Below are 21,969 nucleotides of genomic sequence, written 5' to 3' on the forward strand. Positions count from 1 at the left end.
GGAATATTACTCTTTGCTTTCAAAATACGGAGATATTTCAAGTACCTCCGGGATTTCTTGAAAGAGCTGCTCTTCTGTTTATTAAGCATATAAAAGATGCGGCACTGAAATTTTTTTTTTTTTTTTAATTTTTGGCTGCGTTGGGTCTTCGTTGCTGCACACAGGCTTTCTGCTAGTTGAGGCGGGCGGGGGCTGCTCTTCATTGCAGCGGCTTCTCGTGTTGCGGAGCACGGGCTCTAGGCGCGCGGGCTTCAGTAGTTGTGGTGCATGGGCTCGGTAGTTGTGGCTCGCGGGCTCTAGAGTGCAGGCTCAGTAGTTGTGGCTCACGGGCTTCATTGCTCTGCAGCATGTGGGATCTTCCCGGACCAGGGCTCAAACCCGTGTCCCCTGCATTGGCAGGCAGATTCTTAACTACTGCGCCACCAGGGAAGCCCTGCAATTTATTTTTTTTAAAAGGATATCACTCATAATCCCAAGATTAAAGAATCATTAAGAGTGATGAAAAGATATAAGCAGATCCACAAAAACAAACTGAGCCATCCAGATGTCGTATTCCAGAGGTTCTGTGCCCGCCACCTTGCAGGAACCCACAGGAGCAGAGAAAAGGCTGTGGGCAGCACAGAGCAATCTCTTCCAAAATGCTTGGATCAAGCCCTAAAGAGGCGCTCTAGAACTTTATAACTTTTTAAAGTAGGCTACCCATTTATTTTTCTTATGCCTGCCTGAAAATTTCTCTAAAAGAAATATCATATTTATTAAACTATTAACGAATGTGCATACATATAAAATATTTATTTGGGTTTGCTGTCCAGTCAACAGATTTTTTTTTTCCTCTCTCTCATTATCTTGAGACTAATTCAAGACAAGACAATCACAGGGCTGGCAGTTCGAAGAAAAAGAATTCCTATTATGGCACAGGATCACTGCCTCTTAGGCTGGTTTAGTCACTTATTTCCTTTTATTATAATGCCAAATGTTATTTAGATTTCAGTCATTTAGTAATGCTACACTGAACACATCAGGGCTCCTGAAAAATTCTATACCTACTAGTTCCTTCATTTTCATAATCACCACATATTGATATCTGTTTTCCAACCAAATTATACTACTCTTTAAGCAAGAATCGGTGTTTTATCAGAGTTTAAAAGATTATGATGTAGTGAACAACAGTCTTCAAAAATGTTCCTTCATGTTATTAAGAATTAGAAAATCTTGTTAAAGTTCTTTCAGCTTTTAAGAAACATAAGCAGCTTTGGGATATAGTTCCTGACATGAACTTTTAAAGTAAATCTCCTGGAGCAATGATCTGCATTAGTGAAGATATTTAGTTAAAGGTAGCATCCTACACTGCCTTTCAGTATTTGAGCAGTCAATCTAATTGCCTTTTTAAGCCAAAGATGGCAAATAACCAACACTACAGAATTTTAAGGCAAAGCCAGTTTAACCTTCTCTAATGGTGAGAAATACACTCTCCAACAAGAGACACTTCCTAATGCGATTGTTGCTAACGAGCCCAAGTTGTTAAGGAATGTGCAAAGCAGGGTTTTCCATTTTACTAGTTAGGATGGCTCAAGGAAGGCCAGGAAAACAGCGGAAAGAAACCCAAGTAAATTTTCAGTCATACTTTAAGGATAAATGAAGTGTCCTTGTATAAAGGAGGTATGTTATTTTTCTGATAACTAGAATTAAAGAACACTAAGTGGAACTGAGCACATCCTGGTGCTTCACGGAAGGCATGGGATTTATCAGAGTTTTTATATTTAATCTTAAATGGGTCGATTTGACTCTAGTTTAGGATATCCTAGTAGAACTGGTTTATAGGCTGTGGATTTTTTTCTCTTCCAAGGTACAAGTCACCCTTAACATGTGTTTGGGGGAGACATCAAGTTCAATATGAATCAACAGTGGGACCTGGCTGCCAAGAGGACCTACTTCAACCGTGGGCTGCATAACAGGAGTATAGTAGCCTAAACCAAGAAAGGTGGCAGTCCCTCTGCTTTGTACTTGTCACAATACATCTAGAGGCTGCACTCAGCTCTCAGAACCCTATTTTTAGAGGGTCACCAACAAATGGAAGCACAGCCAGGTGAGGGTGGCTAGGATGGTGAGGGTCTTAGCAACATGCCATTGAATAATGGTTGTGGAATGAGGGTGGTTTGACTTGAAAAGGAGAAGGAAGGAGGGAGGAACAATTTCTTGAATCTGACTTCATATATTTGAGAGGCTGTGATGGGGAGGAAAGAGTAAATCTGAAATGTTGTCCCAGAGGGCAGACCTCCGATCAGTGGGGGGAGAAGATGCAGCAAAGTAGGTTCCGACTCCATATTAGGAATAACTTTCTATCAGAGCTGCTCACCAATGGAGTGGGAAGCCTTGTATGTTCCTTAGCTTCCTGTTAGGAATGAGTGCCAGCAGAGATTGGAAGGGCATCTGTTGGTTTTGCTGTAAAGGGATGGTTGCATAAATTGGAGGTTGGATTAAAGGATTCTTGAAGATTCTTCTTAGCTTGCGGGTTTGTGATTCAGGGAAAAGTCCACTTTTCCAAGGTCTTAGTTCGTACTAAGGTTTATAAACTTGATTTCTTACGCACTGAGTGTTTAAGAGTCATGAGCAACCTTGTTTCCCAGTCCAACTCCAGAATGGAGTAGAAAACTATTTTCATGTGTTTCTTCTCAAATATGCCCAAATATAAACATTCTATTGACTAAAAAGCAGGTCCAGTGATCTCACTGATGTATCTATTCAGGGAAGTCAGTGAGCTATGGTATAAGGATATATGACTCCCCCGACCTCTTGGAATAGAATTATTTTCATGTTTAAATGGTAAAGAGTAGTCTTAAATACTCTTTTCTCATGCATGGGGTTCACTGGAGAAGGATGCCCCCCCCCCCCCCACAACCAATGCTACAAAATAATGCCCTAGAAGCTGCAGTTAACTTAAATGGGGAAACATGGATTGCTTCTAGAAGGAATTAAAATATTTCCAAAAGAGGCAAATATGTTTTTTCCCTTCTGTGTGTGCAAACACGCTGTGATTATTTCTAAGCAGACCAAATTATTTTCTTGGAAGTATGTAGAGTTATTTTAACATTAACCTTAAGATAGGTTTTGGTTTTTTTTTTTCCATTTCTCTTTCACAAAATGCTTTTGTGCTGTGAATCTGCTTTAAAACAACATATCAAGTAAAGTACAAACATCTTTAGAGGGCAAAAATAATTTCCCAAGTAAGCAAATAAAACTTTGCACTTCAAATCAGCCCTTGATTCATTAAAAATCTTAAACTTCTCATGAGAAAAATTAACATTTAAACCACTGCTGCTTGGCCAAGCACTCTACCACACAAGAATATGAAATATCTCCTCTAAAAAAGTACAAAAAGGACAAAACCACAAATGTGGAACTTCAATTAATTTAAAGCCCCAATCAGCAAAGAATAAATCCTTCGCAGATCTAATTACCAGCGCTCTCGGAAGACCCAGGCCGACCAGCCAATCTTCCCCGTGTTTGAACAGCTTGATGAACTAGGGGACTGATGGATATCAAGTCATTTTGTTTAATTTATAAATGGATTTTCCCCTAATACTTAAATTATCATCAGTACAACACAATGAAAATGGGAACATTCTGAATGCAAAGTCTATAAGAGTCCTGGAAGGAATCCCAATGAGGAATGTCACCTCTGTTCATTCCTCTATACAATTGATCTAATTAAATACTGAGGGTGGAAAGGCAGTTTAAAATGTAGCCATTTCTGTTTTCTTTTTAGCCTTAATTTATCTGTTCACATCTTTCAAGTACCTTCTGATGCTTTAAAAAAAAAAGAAAAAAAAAACCAAGATTTCTGCACGCCCCTAATACTTTTAATTCTCCACAAGCTAATATTCAAAAAGTCTCTGCCATCAATTTTGCTGAATAATAAATAAATGCATTACATTTAGCCATGGTAACAATGAAAGGCAGACGGCTTTCCAAATCGGAACCTTTTCCCTCCATGAATTTGAAAGAGAAACTAAAGGAATGGGTACATTCTGTATGTATTGTTCACCCGAAATCAGATCTCTGGATTATACTTATTAAAATGTCTTCTTATTTTCAAATCTCCTCCTTACTTAATTACTGCACAGGACAGAAAGCTGCATGGAATCGTTAAATACCATTAGACCTATTTATAGTCTCTTCACACTGGCAACTTGAGCGCAATCATTGGCAAAGGTCCTGCCCACCAACCCACACGTTGGAATTGCAAGTCCCACCTGGCTCTGGGGTTTCTGAGTGGGAGGAGGAAGACGCTGAGCTGGCTCCATCTTCAGCGGTGCCCTGCGAGAGGAGACCCCGCCCGGGCGGGAGCTTCATGCCCAGCTGCTCTGCCATCTCCACGTGGTCCCCGGGGTGGACATAGTCAAAGACGCTGCTGCCTGTCAGCTCCACCTAGAGGGGGAAGAGAAAGAAGAGTGGGAAAGAAAGTTGTCACAGGCTTTTCATTTTCAAATTTAGCCCCACTGCGATTCAGCTTCTGAGCAGAAAAGGAAATCCGTGAAGCCTCCGGAAACAATCCTGGTCCTTAGTCTTGATCCTCACACGCTTAAGGATTCTTGAAATTGAAAGAGAAAGGTTTTTTTTCCCACAGGTATTTATTTAGCAATTGTTTAGCCCAGTTTTTTCTCATACCCTGTTGTTTGCATAAAGCCAAACCGTTCTGTGAAATGTGGATGGGTCTGCCTGAGTTCAGCTGTTTTATCCACGCATCATCAAATACTTGCATGTTTGGTGTCAACCGGATGATTGACTGAATTCTACAGTTTGCTTATTGAGAAGTTTGAGCTTTGTATAGAAACAACCAGAGATAGCGGAGGAGGATTTTCCTTAAAATACACAGATTTCCAGGATGTGTATTTATACATATCAGCTTATTTCTATGTAAATTTAAATGGAAGAAGTGCTGCTTACAAATATATGCAAAGGCATAATGTTTTCATTAAAGACTACTCATTAGCTCTGTAATCATATGGAGAATTTTCCGTGCAAAAGAGGTCAGCTGGGGTCTGAAGCAGCCATTTTTTTTCTGCTGGTATCAGCTTGTTTTGCCTTCAATCTAATAAAATACATGGTACAAACCTCCTTGAGGGCTTTAAAAAATGTTTTATTTTGTATACTCTTTGTATTAGGCTGACGCTAAAGGTAGAGAATGAATATCAAATATCAGAAGAGGGCTAGCCTGGAATGGAAGAACTGCCTTTTGCAATGCTGTCAGGCGTGGCCCCTGTCTGGGGCATGTGCTGTCTGAGGGGCAGAAGTCACTCGTAAGGACTGGCCTTACCTCTGTACTCCTCTGATGCTATAACTCTTACCTCCTTCCAAGAATAGCAATCATGGTCCTAAAATAATGTAGTTGGGTTACAGGTACTATGGCAGGGAGAGATGTGTTAGCAACAGAACAAGAAAAAGCTCTTTCCCGGGTCACTAATGGCTTTCCCATTCCTCTGGAGTTTAATGGTCTCAGGCCAGCTATGATGTGCTACAGAAACTGCCAGAAGTTCAGACTGTCACAAGTTTCTTGGTGGATATTTACCTAGAACCGCTTCCGACCTCACCTGCCTTTCCTGTGTAATTTGCAGCATCCCTCCAAATTCCACCCGACTGCCTGCACTCTTTTTCCTGCCAAGAAGGAAGGCTGGTGGTGGGCATACTGTCACAGTGAGCGTAATACTCAGAGCAATTATTATCCCCAGAACTCCAAGTCCCGGTAAAATGATCACATCGACTCCCAGACACCATTTGATTAAACTCTTAACAGTCAACACATCTTCAGCATCTATCAATTAACAGAGGCAGAGGCCGAAAAATGGGAGGCTAAATTCAGTTTGGTTAATAACTATTCCTGAAAAAGGCTTGCATACCTTTCACTGAAAATGAGGTACTTTCTCTTTGCTATTAAATTATGCTCTCCTGTATTACCCAACTACTGACTCTATAATTTCACAATAACTATTTCCTCCATTTGATATTGTTACAGAGCGTAAATCAGGATTCATAAGTGATCGGTTCCTACCCTCTGGGAGGGAGGGATTACATGGAAATAATCCCTTTAATGTGCGCCTTGCCTCTGAGCATTTCACACAGCAATAAATGGGTAAACTGACTTGGAGCAATTAAGAAATTAAATGAAACTAATAAAATGTGTGTTTTAATATTTCTTGATGGTCATTTTGTTTGGGGGTTAGTGAGTATGACGAAGTCACTCTCCTTTTGCATGGAGTCCAATTGCAGCACTTTAGTTATAACTATTTCTGTCACTATTTAACTATATCTGTCACTTTTCTCAAACTCCGAGTCTTTAACACTGCGATGTGCCTTTTGGCACAGACCGCAGATTGTGATAAGATGACAACACAGGTGGGAGATATAATCGATTTTGTAGGGGTGTTGGTTCTTGAATATTCATGTAAGCCAGTCACATGGTGAGGAGCAGGCCGCCATCTCCACAGTCTGATTTACTCAGATGTGCAGGCGTTTCCTTTCCACAAAGTGATGTCCCGAGTATAGTGCGTCTAGAGCAAGACTGAGTCACAATGGGCCACATCACATTATGACACGGGGAGGACTTCAGTCTCTCGAGGACTGTGACAGGGTCAAATTCTCAGTGCCAACCTCTCCATCCTATATTAGGCTTTGGGGTATCCTGGAATTTGACCCTGTCATAGTCTTCATGTATGTACTGTAATAAAGGTCACACAGTGTAGGGGAAAGCACAGAATAGCTGGAGTTATAAACTGACTTGGAGATCAGAATGCTTTCCTCCTCTGCTGTGTGACCTTGGACAATTCATTTAACCTCTCTGAGCTTCAGCTTCCTATTCTGAAAGTGGCAGTATTGCTGCTCTGCAGGACCCTGGGGGTTCCCACTCACACTGTATTCTACATGAATGGCGCCCCCTGGAGTGCCACACTTTGGAATGGTGCAACGCAGTGGCCTGAGTGCTGGGATGGAAACAAGACTTGCTTTACGTGACTCACAGCCTAATTTCGAAAATCCAGTGAAACCATGCAGAGGAAATTGCCTTGTGAGAAATAAACACTATTGTCGCTGCTGTTTGGTGGATAAGAATGGATGACAGGCATGTATATTCCTGTGTAACTTTGGTGAGGAATCCTTAGGGTTTGCATGGTCGCTTTGGAACATCTCTTTAATTAGCAGGGGGTACAGCAGACGTGATGCATGCTCTGAGCCTTGACTACAGCAATAACAGTATTATCAGCTACTACCACTATGTATACATACTTTTCATACTTTCTTTGATTAATCCTCATAACCATCTTTTGAACTGGTATGATGATCCCGATTTTACAGAACAAGAACATGAGTATAGAAAAGGCCAGTATTTGGTTAAAGTCTGCTTGACTCAACCTACCACTTCTCTGGTAGCACCTCTGCAGTCAGGGAGGCTGAGCAGGGACATCTGAACTCCTCTGTCCTGTGGCTTCACTTTTATTCAGGAGAGAACATTGGGCACCATGGAGGGAGGAGGCTGAGGGCAGGCAGCCTGGCAATCCCCTGGGCTAAGGATGCTTTGCCATGTACTCTTGGGCCAAAAGAAGGCACGAAAGCAGGTGTACTAAACTGAAACAGATATGGGGGTAGACAGAAGTCTACTTATACACAGGCCTTGAGTCATTACCATCATCATCACATTTATCTATCACTTTCAACATTTCTCATAGTGTTTTCACTTCACTTAATTAGATTTTAGAGCTGGAAGAGACCTGAAAAACATCCATTAATACCCCCCTTATTTAATAGGTGAAAACGTTACACTTCTGAGAGGTTAAAATGCTTGTTCAAGTTTACCCAGGTGTTTAGTGGTAGAAGCAAGACTGTGAGCCCTATTGGCTAACTCTCTTTTCTCACTAAACCCTTGTGTGATTTGCTTCTCTCTCCTATGAAGACTGCCTAGGTAAGATGGACTTGGAACTCACCTGCCACTAAATTCTGTGCCTCAAAATAGACTGCAGAAACTAAGACCAGGGATTTTTTACTTGATGAGCAGACATTGCTTCATGTGAGCTTGAAGTAGAAAAAATATAGAGAGTTTCAATCCTGTATTACTATAGTTAATTAGGTACCCTCAAATCTCCAGTTAGCAACTCTTCAAAATCTTTGCCCACTGAGAACTAGGACTAGTGTCTTGTATATAGGAGGTCTATCACAAATGTTTGTTGAATGAATAAAAGATGGATATTTAGGCCTAAAAAATTTGCTTTATCTGTGCTTGATTTGGACAAGTTTAGGTTGGTTCCTTTTATTATTTCTGGTATTATTATTATTATAACATTATTTACTACTCTAAAATGGGTTACAATATAGCACCATAATAATATACTCATTCCCAAGAAGTATTTGCCATATGCATTGAGAGCTATAACTTCTTATATAGAAACCAACTGAGTTTAACTGAGCATAGGATTTTATAAATGCTGAGAAAGAGCAGGTTTTAAAAGGAACTTTGAAAGATAATATAGCTATCTTTTATAACTGTTTTCTTCCCCCATCTATGACAGAACTGTGGTTAGTTGGCTAGTTCATTTGTTCATTAACTGAATTTTCACAAAGTTTCATAAAATGATTATTTCTTTTTTTTAATAAATTTATTTATTTTTGGCTGCATTGGGTCTTCGTTGCTGTGCGTGGGCTTTCTCTAGTTGCGGTGAGCGGGGGCTACTCTTCGTTGCGGTGTGTGTGCTTCTCATTGCAGTGGCTTCTCTTGTTGAGGAGCACGGGCTCTAGGCACGTGGGCTTCAGTAGTTGTGGCATGCAGTCTTGGTAGTTGTGGCTCACGGGCTCAGTAGCTGTGGCGCACGGGCTTAGTTGCTCCGTGGCACGTGCGATCTTCCCGGACCAGGGCTCAAACACGTCTCACCTGCACTGACAGGTGGATTCTTAACCACTGTGCCAACAGGGAAGCCCCAAAATTATTATTTCTTAACTATCCCTTCAAATCACTGACAGTAGAAATTTAGAGAATTTTCATTTTATATTGATTATTGGTCCTATCTTTGATCTACAATTATGATCTACATAATGGAAAGGTATAGCATTTTTTCCCCTTAATATTGTGTTCTTCTGGTTAGTGCAAATTATATAATAAGGCACATGTGAGAACCAAACTCAATCACTTTATATGGTAATTAAAAAAAATTAACAAACATGTTCTGTTTATTAAATTTAAGGAACAGACCCATGGGTATTTGAATTGTTTCCCTAGCACAAGAAGGAAAAGTAAGCATGACTGTTTCCAACCATGCTCACTTGGTCTACCTTTACTGAAGCTGAGTGACTCTAAAATAAAAATTCCTCTCCCTTATTGCTTAGGGCTAGAAAACAGCTGAGAGTGTATAAGGGGCTGGAGATAGGCAATGAGTAATAAGCAGTCGTATCCAGAAACAGCATTTTGTTTCAACTCCTTTCTCTCTGCCTTTCCCCACTCAAAGTTACCAAGATTCCTCCAGGATAAGCCATAGCCACTAGTGCCATCCCACGCAGTCAACTAAACCACCTGGCCTTCCTCAAATTTATTTCACGTTCTATTAGCTTGCATGCAAGTTGAACACTTGACACAGTTGATTTGGTAACACTGAAGTTTCCTGGAAAAAAATGTAAATATATTATACAGTGGTTTGAGTTGACTTTTCCATGTCCGGTCATTGTACCCTGCTGGTAGATAGGATAGGGGACTAATTTGTCTTTTCATACATCAAGCAGGCATGTCAATAGCCTTTGCTTGGCCCCCTGTGGTGAGCAAATACTTTTTAACTACAGCAATGTACCAGCAGTGCAAATCATTGAATTCAGTGCTCCTTTGATTGAAAGAGTTTGCTACAAATGAGGAACAGGCGGCAATGTTGCTTGTCATCTCCATATTGGAATAACTTAAGAGGATAGATACTTTTATAAAGCAAGATGATAAAACTTCTTTCTTTCTTTCTTTCAATATATTTCAGTCTTAGGAATAATACAAAGTTCATTTTTAGCATGTAAAGAAGGTCATTCAAACCTGCCATTTAAGGTGGAATTTCTTAAACCTTTTGAAAGATGCTGGGTTTTTGTAGATTTCTGGAGGGCACTAGATTACTGAGGGGACTTGGGGGTGCTACTAGTTAAGCCCTTTTTCAGGAGTCCTTTTGCAGCCAGGCCCCATTCCCACAGGGAATGCCTGCAGTATTTGAATAGAAGGTCATGCCTGAGAGAGGACTGCATTAGTGGCGAGTGGTTTGGAAACCTAACTGCCAGGGTAGACTTTCAGATCTACCAAGAGACTGTGAGATCACAGTTAGAAAATCCTGACCCAGGATAAGATGGAAATTCTATCTTGCCACAGTAGATTAGGATTTGTAGGGTTTTTTTTGGAGGGGGGGGGTCACATTTATATTATTGAGAGATAATAAAGTGATAAAAGAATAAAATATAATAAGATGTGATAGCTTGATTAGCATAGGTTTTCTTAGGATTTACTGATATCTTAATGCCATCTTCATAACTTCCTACGTATTGCAGAACTCTACTGAATATTTATGAACTGTTTTGACAGAAACTTGATGTTCTTTACTGCTCTGTCTCATTCTATGTATTTGCTGACTTATCTGAAGAAAAATGCATAAAAGCATTGGGTCTGTTACAGAAATACGTGTATAAATTAGTAGAACAAGAAGAAAGAAAGGTTCTATATCAGAACGATGAGGTAGAATGAAAAATCCTTCCAATGTCATCAAATAAGAAATGAATCCACTCTCTTCTCACAGACACGTTAACAGAGCCTTCCTTTAGAAGAATTTGAGCTAAAAGATACCATACCATGTGTTTATTTTATCTTCAGAAATAAACATTTCAACTCCTTTGGGAATCGGGGAGGCCAAGTACTTTTTTTGTTTTTTGTATGCTTTTCTATAACCCTTGGAGTGCCCGACTCGAGAATTTGCAACCACAGTATCCAAAGAGAGTACTGCATAACCAGTTCTGAACTTTGATTAAGAAGTATCAGAAGATAATTCCAGTGGATTTCTTAGTTCTCGGAGAGGAAAAAGGAAAAGGCAGGCTGTTGAAGAAATGGAACAAAAGAGGAAGTATAGAACAAATGGCAGAGACTGATTCAAACGTACGGGTGGTTACCTGGAACAGGTCTGCCTCTATGACTATCATTACCAATAGTTGAATTGATCAAGCAATAATCAACACTGATTACTACATTTTCAAAAGTGTTAGACGGATCATTACAGAGACTCAGGATCCAGTTGAGCATATGTAAGTACTGCTAGAAATAGCCTGTGTACAAAACAGATCCAGACTTTGAAATATTCCCCATCCCAATTTTTTTCTGTTGAAGAAATAAATTATATGCAAAATTTCATTTTTTCTTGTAAGCATGGTTTAGGTATTTCTCCATCACCCCACGTTACAGAAGCAGTGGTTTTAGAATAGTTTTAATATGTCAATATTCTTTTCCTTTCATTAAGAGACACCAGGTAAAAGAAGAACTTAGAGAATGCTGTAATACTGAGGGGACATTACATAATGAGCCCAGGGATTTGTGAAAGTGACTCAATCAAGAAATTTTAAAACCTTGCTTTACAAGGTTCCTATAGTTTTGAAGTTTTAAAGTAGTCTGTAGGGCAGGAAAGGCCAACTTTTTAGTGTCTATCACAGTGCTGGGAAGGAAAAAAGGATGCAATTGGAGGTTACATCATAGTAAAAAGTGAAATGATGCCAAGAAAGAAGCATTAACAATCTTAAAAATAACTGAAGTCAAATCTCCCTTTTCTGGAGATCAAACAAATAGTAAGATCTCACTTTCAAAGCATCTTCATTACATTGGTGATAAGGAGACCAATCAACATAAAATACCTGATACTGGCATAGTTAATCCATTATCCTCAAATTTTACATGGTTCAGTATTTGTCATTTAAAACTGGATACACACTGAGATGCATATTATACATAGCCAGGCTTCAGTATCAATATATCTCAATTTTTGTTTAATTGTTTTTGTTATTCTCATAGTGAATTTTGTCCTCCTTTTTTTGGTCATGGGAACAAGAAAAAGTAGAAAATGCTTGTAAGTTTAAATTGAAATTTAAATCTTTCCCTGATTCTGAACAGCCCTTTTATTTTAAAGAAAGGTAAATGGATCAGAAAACAATAATAATTATGGGGCTGACTTTTCCATTTGTTTTTTGAAAGTTACACAGGTTATTTAATTTGTTTCTAGTCACGCTAAAACAATATGGTTTATATGACTAAAACTTTGGGGTTTAATGCACACAAATAATACTATACACAAATAATAATAATTAATAAAATGCACCCAAATAATACAATTAATCATTCCTGATAGTTTTTAAAGGGGCTATCCTATGATGGAAGATTCGAAACATCAAACCTCACGAGGAGCTAAGTCACAAGGTTTAAGCGATGCTGTTGAGAGAGAAACAAAAACTAGCAAAATGAGAAAAGCTTAACAAAGATACTGCAGTTATATACCTCAAGAGAAATTTATGTTTAAGAGAAAGCAAAATAAAAGAAGGATCGTGTTCAACTGACATCTTGTTTTTTTCAGATTGAAGCACTATGTTAATGCCATAGTTTCTGTATTTGAAACAAATGGCTTTCCTCCTCCACATCCCTGTGAAGGGTCTTGAAAAGTCTCATCCAAGAAAATCACAAGCTGTACAAAAATATTTTAGCCACTGTAGAAAGTGGGTGGTTGGCCCATGTCAAGAAATTAATTTCGGAGTTAATAACCCAATGAAGAGAACAAGGAGGAATAACATTCTCTGTGCTGTGAGCAATTGCTGACCCTTCCAGAACCTTCCCTGTTGATATGTTTTAGCACATCTTGGGAAGTTCCTGAATGCCATGTGGGCACGGTGGGTCTAGTGTCTAACTTATTCCTAGTGAATTACCATAAGTAGAAGGGCGAATACACTTCTATTTTATTTTGGCTGTTGTAACTACCAGCTGTGGTAGTATTTGAGGTTCTTTTCTATGAAGCAAGTCAATACTCTGAGCACTCTCTAGGTGCTATTTTAAAGGAATAAGTTAAATTCACAACTGTTTAATAACAGTCTGAGAGTCTTGTTAGAATAGGGAGTGTAAACAGAACTGGCAAGTAGAGAAAATGAGTCAAAAGACAGAGTCGTTCCAGAGGCTAAAAGCAATGCTGTGTTTCTTAAGATACTGGGGGCGGGAGTCTGGTGGTAGCGGGAAGAACAGCCCTTTTGGAAATCTGATGAATTCTATGTTCTGTCTCACCAGAAAAAGGCTCTGATAACAGTCATATAATTTGGCATTGTATGTCTGGGGTTCAGACACCCCAGCACTTTAACCATAAAGATTCTCTAAAGCCGTGCTGTCTCATATAGTGGCCACGTGTGGCTACTGAGCACCTGGAATGGGGCTAGTCTGAATTAGAATGTGCTGTAGGTGTAAAATCACACCAGGTTTCAGACTTAGTACAATAAGTAAAAGAATGCAAAATATCTTATATTGATTACATATTAAAATAATATTATGGGTATGTTAGAATAAATAAAATATATTATCATATTATTAAAATTAATCGTACTTGTTTGTGTTTACTTTTTAAGATGTGGCTACTAGAAAATTTAAAATTACATACATAGTTTGCCATATATTTCTATTGGACAGTGCTGCCCTACAGCCGTAGAATCCCTGGCGTAGCAGAACAGGAAGTAGAAGGATACCATGAAGACGATATTAAAGGGGAGAGGTGCAAGAAAAAAAAATAGAAATAGAGGAATGGCTTTAGAATAAAAGGACTGAATTTTTAGATTTAATCTACAATTTAAAAGACTTTAGTCAACCAAATATTTATCAATCATTTGCTCTCTCCACATTTTGGGTAGAAGCCCTGGTGTGGATGGGTCCAGAGGTGGCTGTGAACCCAAAGTGTCTGGGAGAGCAACTCCCATGCTGGCGTCACACAGAGAGAATGAGAAGGGCCAGGTGGCTTTGCTGAAAAGATGGGGGCAATCCAAGACGCAACAGGGTTCTAACTACACTGGAGCTTATAGGGCAGGGGTATTGTGCTACACTATTCTTGGGTTAAACCTAGGTCATTGGGAAGGCATTGGGTAGAGGCTCAATAAACACTAGGTGATTTATTTTGGCCCTAAGGAGATGGATCTATGCTAGTGTTCATTAAATATTTTAAAATACTTTTTAAATACTTTTAAAATAGTGAAGAACGGTTTTAATAAATCACTTATAAGAAAAGTCATATCTTGTTTTGCTTCACAGGCCTGTGTCTCAGAGACTATTTTTTCCCGTAGATGTAGGCTGAGATAATTGCCACACTTTGAATTAACTTCTTGCCCCACATATTGAAGCCCTGGATCTAAGATTCTCATCTCATTTGGATGGTTTTTTGTTTCCCATGGGTGAGCACAAAACCCATGGTGCATGGTGCTATTTTTAATCTAGCTCCTTTCTTCTCCAAAGAGACTTTAGTAGGTTTGTTGTCTTTTTACCTGACCTTGCATCCAGCAACAGAAATGTTACCCAACTTCTCTTCCTAGGACAGGCAGAAAGAACTCAAGATGAGGAGCAGGTAGCTAATGTTGGGCAACCACAAAACCCCAGCACCACAAACCCTCCATGCACACTTCCATGTCATCTAGAGACGGTGGTATGACTCAGTAACTGAAAGACTCTTTCAAAGATTTGCTCTAGGTTGTGAGTCAACAGCCAGTTGTAATAAACATGACTTTCAGAAGATAGGCACCAGTACATTGGAAATTAGCCAGAGAAATCACCTGTAGTGTGGCGCTTTACTGATCTTAACTCAATTTGCCAGTCCATTGACGAGCTTTCCATATAGTCATCAAAACCTTCAATACCATACCCCATCAGTTTTACCATATCCCATCAGTTTTGCTTTAAAAAACCTACAGAAGAACAAAAAATATCTTGATTGAGAAAGGTTGGGGGTGGGTGGGAAGAGAGGGGTGAAAACTTATCAAAAGTGAAATTGGATTAAGAGTCAATCAAAATCCAACTGTGAATTTATCATTTCAATGAATTTCAATGAATGGTTTAAAATCTGTTTGAAATTTATTTGAAAATGAATATATAATAATATAGACATATCTCTTTTCAAAGCTAGTATTGTCAGATGTATTCTAAGCATTATAATTCATGAACAGAGTAGATGACTATTTGAAAAGTATTAAAATGAGCCGACTTTTCAATACAAGTGTCTTCACAATAAATTTTTCTATTCTGGGCAATTCAGAAATGTAGACAATTGTGCTAGAAAAATAATATGTATTGTAATATTCATTGTACAGTAGTAGTGTAGTAAGTGGCAATTCTGGACATTACAAGAGACACAAGGATTATTTTCCGTGATTGCACAGAGAATACTTGGATTTCTTGTGAAGCTTTTGCATTGGAAATGAGATTCATCAGTCTGAACGGGGCAGGGTTAGAGCCCTTAGCAACATGCTTATTTTGTAGAAGGTCACTCAATAATAACTTCCTCTGCCCTCCAAGCTTATTAAGACTGACTGGCATATATTAATGAAAACACCTGATTCTCCAACCATAAAACCCAGACAAAGACTTTATTTTAATATTAAGGAAGGAACCCTTAATTAGCAGGGTTTCAAAAATGTCAGCTTCTTCTATTAGCTGTTCTGGTCCATCAAAGCCATAATCCCTACTGTCAAATTTCATCACATGATAGACAGTTTGCCGGCTGTCTTTTAATTTTTTTTATTTTACTGATCGTACTGACTGCAGCTTAAAAATTTTTTTTTTATTTTGCCATCACATTTAACAACTCGTGCATTTGCCTGTTACACTCTTGATTTTACTGCTTTCAGAGAGTCTTAGCACATGTCAACTCAAAAGGGTGGGGGGGACTCTGCAGAAACACAAGTATTACATGTCAATACATATGCATTCTTAGACATGTAATTAAGGATTCTTGGAAGACGTGGGCTTGCTTATATTGATTGCCTCGTATGTAAATGTGCTGTCCTGAAAACACAGACAAATAGTCTCACAGATAATTTCCCATTTTTGATGTGTCAAGGAGAAGGGGGAAAATTCTGAGGAAGACCCCGAGATTTTTAAGATAAACATTCATCACTATTAACCCTTAACACACCTGCCTGTTTCAAAGAATTCATTAGAGCATCTATGGCTTTGCATTGCCCTTCAGAAACAAGAAGAAACGTACCCAGCAGGACAGGATAAATACATAGCTCTTAAAGTATTTGTGTTTCAATCTGATTCAAAACATTTACTGTTGATTAAATCCTTTTGCAAATTGAAAATTTCATGCCATCCATACCAAGAGGAATACAAATACACAAAAATCAAAACAAGGATGACCCAAGGATTTCATGGGTAACTTTTGTGAAGAGTCAACTGCGGCTCTTTCTTTATCCATTAAAAAAAAAAAAAAAAATGAACGCCTCAAGGGTTTTAGTGTTTAGGAATGAGTTGTGACAGATAAGAGCTGGAGATTGCTTGGACCTGGTAGACTTAACTGCTAGAGACTGGTAAGCTCCGAACCATTCTTTTCAATGAGGATCAGGGATTTCATCAGAGAACGCAGTGTGTTTTCTTAGCTCACCCTTTTGGCATCGCTGAAGCCATGGGCAAACTGCATCCTTTTTATTAGCACCCAGGTATTCATTTCCCTCCTTTTTGCTTTAACATTTTTTACTCTTAGACTCCAGGCCAGAAAGGCCTCCTTCTTGTAATTTTGCACATCCTATATTTATATCATCCATTTATTCCATGGAGAAAAACCCAACTCTTCTCTGAGATCCAGGAGAGCCTGCCTTGGGAGGAGCTGGGGTGATCTCAAGTCCCCATGCACAATGCTCAGGTGCTCTCATTTAGTGACGTTCACTTGCCTCCTTTACACATTGGAGGAAGTCTTTTTGTTTCTACCATTGACCATCCCTTTGATTTTCTCAGCATCTATTGTATTGTCTCAACAGCGCTACATAACCACGGACACAAAACAAAGCCAGATAATCCCAGTTTCAAGTCACTAATGAGTCTCTCCGGTGATAATGTTTTTCCAGTGATAAGGTATTACTCTCCAGTGATAATGTTTTCTTAGATGAAACAGAGATTGTTTAAGGTGTGTTTTCTGGTTGAATTTACAGCTAGCCCTTCCACACTATCTAATAGCTGTGGGTGACTGTGCACAATTACTATTAAGTCTCTTGTTCTAATTTTAATTATACCACTTAGAAATGAAGTCCTACATTTGAGACTGATGAGTGCCTGCCTCTTCTGAACATTTAAAAAGGCACCTCCCAGGATAGCCTGACAAACAAGGAACACTTCTTGGACTAGAAACATTTAGTTAGGTATTTGGGGTAGGCAGGTCCACTGTTATGGTTAAAGGTACAAGCAAAGTGGGCTATGTTCCAAAAGGTCTTCTAATATTTACTATTACATGCTCCTAATGGAGACTATTGGTTATAAATTCACAGTCTAGAGGCAGATGACCTGGAATCTAAATTACCACCCCCTTTGGCAAGTACTCTACTGTCTCCTTAACTAAAAAAGTAAAGATAATAATGGTTACCTACCTTATTGTCGTTAAAATTAAATGAGATAATGCATGTAATGCGCCAAACAAATCAAATAGCATCTATTGTGTGATCAGTGAATATAATTGTATATTAATTCACTGGACTGTAAGCTTCCTGAAGACAGAAGCCACATCTGTCTAATTCACTGCTACAACCCCTGATAAATAGGGGTTCCATACATATTAATCGAATGAATAAATGACCAAGTAAATATATGAATAACATTATAATTTTATTGAGAAATGAGCTGATTCGGAGGGGTTTGGTAAATGTTGGAGGTTCCAGAGTAATATGGTGGCTTATTGATTAAGCTTATCCCTTCCTTCACTATATTAACAGAAATCCTTGTTTGGGCTGTTAAATCCGATCCTCTGGAACTTACAGTCAAAAGTGTAGCACAGCCATTATGACCTCAACAAAACCACTGGGGTTTGATTCAGAAGCACATTAATAAACTGCAGCAAGTGGGGATGATCATGAGTCCTAGATCCTTCTGGGATCATGGATTCTTCGAGACAGATGGGAAGTGTGGTCTCCTTCCCCAACTTCTCCCTGACACTGCAGATAACTTGAGGGAATTCACAGATTCTCAAAGCCCACTGGGGGCCCCAGATGAAGGAGTCCCTGGTATTCCTCTGAGATACCACACTATTACTTTCCAGCTAGAGCAGCTCATTGTGTGTTTTCATTGTTTTTGGTCTTTCAAGAAAGGTTAGCTTGAAAAACAGTATTTTAATGTTAAAAGTTGTGTGAAAACCACAGTCCTAGTCTTGTTGCCATGCTACAGTACTCAGGGGGTATATGGAATCAGTTTTCAAAATAGAAGAAAAGGACAAAAAAGAGGTGATACTACTATCAATGTAAAAAGGGATTGTAAGGTTTAAGGCATTAGCCTGGGAAGCAAAAGTCTGTTTTTCTTAACCCCTCTGTTGTCACCACTGATTCTTGGAATGAGGGTAAACAAGTCACTGCACCTTTTTTGTCTCTCCATTTTTTAACTTGTTATCTTGAAGAGACAATCCTTGCTTCTTATGATGATGATGGAGTATGCATTAGAAAACATGCACCAAACAGTCTAAGTACATAAAAAATTCCCTTCAATTTATACAATGTCTGCTTATATAAGAGTGGAAGCCTCAAAGGTGAAAAAAAACAGTGACAAAGGGAGCTCATGCAAGGCTTGCCACCTTTTTAGGCTGTGAAACAGGAAAGTAGTGAAGTTGGCATCCCAGAAATGGATACCTAAGATTTGTAGGAGCTTTGAGGAGTGTGCACTTGGAGTAAGAGGTAATATTTGGTTGGAAAAGTCAGCATTTCTCTCACCTCCTGCAGTCAATTTGATATCCCTGATCTGGAATGGGATGTTATCCACTAAGATGCATGTTCCCCCCCCCCGCCCCGCCCCCACTGTAAAGGTAATGCTACTATCTTTTTATATAATGTGCACAATTAATGCTTGTGTATATGGACAATTCTATGTGAAAAATACATCTGTGGGGACTATTCTTGCCATTAGCAGCCAGATCAGCGTTGAGCCACCAGGAACTGGGTCTAGGGAAGTATTAATGTGGAGACAGATGAAATATATACTGACTCCCTCCTTCTTGCCCCTTCTTTCTTAAAACAATTTAATGCGTGCGACAGAAAAATGGTCTCTAACCAATTTTCATCTTCACTCTTAACAATGGCATACTAGTAGAGGAAATGGAAATGATGTTCCAGGAACTGAAGGAAGCTCACACCCTTCTATGTGGCTATTTGTAGACTTGTATTAAACCCTTTTTTAGAATGCAACCTTTTTCTAGAATGCAGGCTTCTTTTTTTTAATTGAAATATAGTTGATTTACCATGTTGTGCTAATTTTTGCTGTGCAGCAAAGTGATTCAGTTTTATATATATATTTTTAAAAATTCTTTTCCATTATGGTTTATCACAGGATACTGAATATAGTTCCCTGTGCTATACACTAGGACCTTGTGATGTTTATCCATTCTATATATAATGGTTTGCATCTACCAACCCCAAACTCCCAGTCCATCCCTCTCCCTTCCCCCCTCCCCTTTGGCAACCACAAGTCTGTTCTCTATGTCTGTGAGTCTGTTTCTGTTTTGTAGATAGGTTCATTTGTGTCATATTTTAAAGTTCACATACAAGTGATATCATATGGTATTTGTCTTTCTCTGTCTGATTTACTTCACTTAGTATGATAAACTCTAGGTCCATCCATGTTGCTGCAAATGGCATTATTTCATTCTTTTTTATGGCTGAGGACTATTCCATTGTGTATATGTACCACATCTTTCTTTATCTATTCATCTGTTGATGGACATTTAGGTTGTTTCCACATCTTGGCTTTTGTGAAGAGTGTTGTTATGAACATCGGGATGCATGTATCTTTTCTAATTTTAGTTTTGTCTGGGTATATGCCCAGGAGGGATTGCTGGATCATATGGCAACTCTATTTTTAGTTTTTTGAGGAACCTCCTTACTGTTCTCCATAGTGGCTGCACCAACTTACATTCCCAGCAACAGTGTAGGAGGGTTCCCTTTTCTTAGAATGCAGGCTTCTTGATGTCTGGGTGATATCTTACTCATTTTTAGAGTTTCCAAGATACCTATCACTGTGCTCAATCAATATTTGTTGATTTGATTAAACGGATGATCTCAAAATGCTTTCTCTTTGTTTCCCTCTCTCCTCCCTGGAATCCTGGGTTGTGATTGGTAGGTTAGCCTGCACCCCAAGACGCAGAGCCAGGGGGGCTGCAGCAGTTGCACAGTCAGGGCGAGAAATTGGTTCTGCCTCACATGCCAGTGCTCTGCTTTGTTTGAGACATTGCTTTCATGGGAAGCAGGGTTGCATTTTGCTTTGGAAAGGTTAAGGTTTGAATCCCAGCTGTGTCAATTTCTGTGTGACTCTGAAGAGGTTTTTTAACCTTTTCTAGCCTCTATTTTCTCACCTGTGAAATGGCGATTTTACTACTTACTCTTCGGGTTGTTGAGATGAGTTGTGTGCTGAGCACATAATAAGCAGTTAATAAATGGTAGCTATAATAATAACAACAACAATTATGGTTACCCATGTGTACTCTTTTGCCCTGAATCAGAATTGGAAAGAGAAACCAATATTTGCCACATGGTTAGTACAGTATTTTCACCAATTATTTAGAAATTTCCCAAACTGCTAATCTTACATTTTCAATGTATCTCAACTGCAATCTCCTTCAAGTATATCTAGTTGTGAAAACAGTCTGATTAAACAGTGGGAAATTGATATGCTTATTTTTGGCCTCATTAGCACAACAGTATGAATCGGGATAGGGCAGGGGTCGGGGGCACCCCTGGGAATGCACTTGGGGCAGAACCATCCAGTGAGAACACTGCTGGCCTCAGAAGGTAGACTATATTCTCAGGAACTGGCCTCATAATTTATTCCTGCTCAGCGTGAAGGAAAAGAGGATGTAATATTTATTTTCAAACACCTAGAAAACTGGATGCAAACTGCATGCCTTTTATCCAAATCTGTGTTTTTTCGAGACCATGGGGTGAAATGTTGAGACTTGCTACCTTGGAGAGACACAGGGAGGATTAAATAGGGACGCTTTGAAGCTTTGTGCTCTTCAGAAAGGCAGCTACAGGAAAAAGCAAAAGCAAACAACAGTAACGAAGCAAAAAACAAAATGGAAAATGATTCTTCTGACTTCCTGAGTCACCTGCATCCTTTGCAAGGCTGAGTTAATGTCTCCAGTCCTACTGGCATTTGTACAGTTTCTAGTAATACAAACACAGCTCTTGGTCAATCACTGGCTTTTAGTCGTATCTTTTCATTTTCATATATGCAGACAAGAATACTGTAATTGTGCTATTAAGTGTTTATATGAATTTCCTTCCACCGGTTGACAGGGTGCACATCTACCCTGTTGCTTAAAAGATTTCACAAAGCCACACGCACACTTGGATTCATCTGGGGAAAGCAGAAGAGTTGAGCCAACTTTCTATAAAACAGATAATGCAAAATGAACTAACAAAGGTATAGGGAAAAAAGCCGTGTTCTTTTTTAGTTAATACTATTTCTTTTTTTAAGGCTGAACTGGTCTCAGGACGTATTTGGGAAAATTGAGACCCAGACCTGAGATAAGTTCAAAGAGTACTCTGCAGACAGCTAGGAGACCTGAGTTCCTGGCTGAGACTAACTCGCTGTGGGACTGTGGAGGGAGAGGTGGGTGGGTATTAATTCCCTCTAGGTTCTGTATGTTCATGTGTAGAAAGAAGTGACTAAATGAAAAAAGTGGTCTATCTACTCTGCCTCTTTGAACTTTATCTTCCTCCTCTTTGAAATGG

General features: G+C 39.1%; 2 protein-coding genes across 13 annotated transcripts in view; one reads left to right on the forward strand and one right to left on the reverse strand.

The window, feature by feature from the left end:
- Positions 1 to 21,969, forward strand: part of LOC309656113 (uncharacterized protein) — a 761,916-nt gene that overhangs the window by 699,286 nt on the left and 40,661 nt on the right. The window lies entirely within an intron of this gene.
- Positions 1 to 21,969, reverse strand: part of NPAS3 (neuronal PAS domain protein 3) — an 858,029-nt gene that overhangs the window by 122,663 nt on the left and 713,397 nt on the right. For all 12 annotated transcript variants that reach the window (XM_082452092.1, XM_082452090.1, XM_082452091.1 and 9 more), the window contains one exon: positions 4,254 to 4,428. In XM_082452092.1, the coding sequence (XP_082308218.1) occupies positions 4,254 to 4,428 (175 nt within the window). The remainder of the gene's footprint in view (positions 1 to 4,253; positions 4,429 to 21,969) is intronic.

Source organism: Balaenoptera physalus, assembly GCF_965194825.1.
Source record: "Balaenoptera physalus genome assembly, chromosome: 2".
NCBI classification, from domain to species: domain Eukaryota; kingdom Metazoa; phylum Chordata; class Mammalia; order Artiodactyla; family Balaenopteridae; genus Balaenoptera; species Balaenoptera physalus.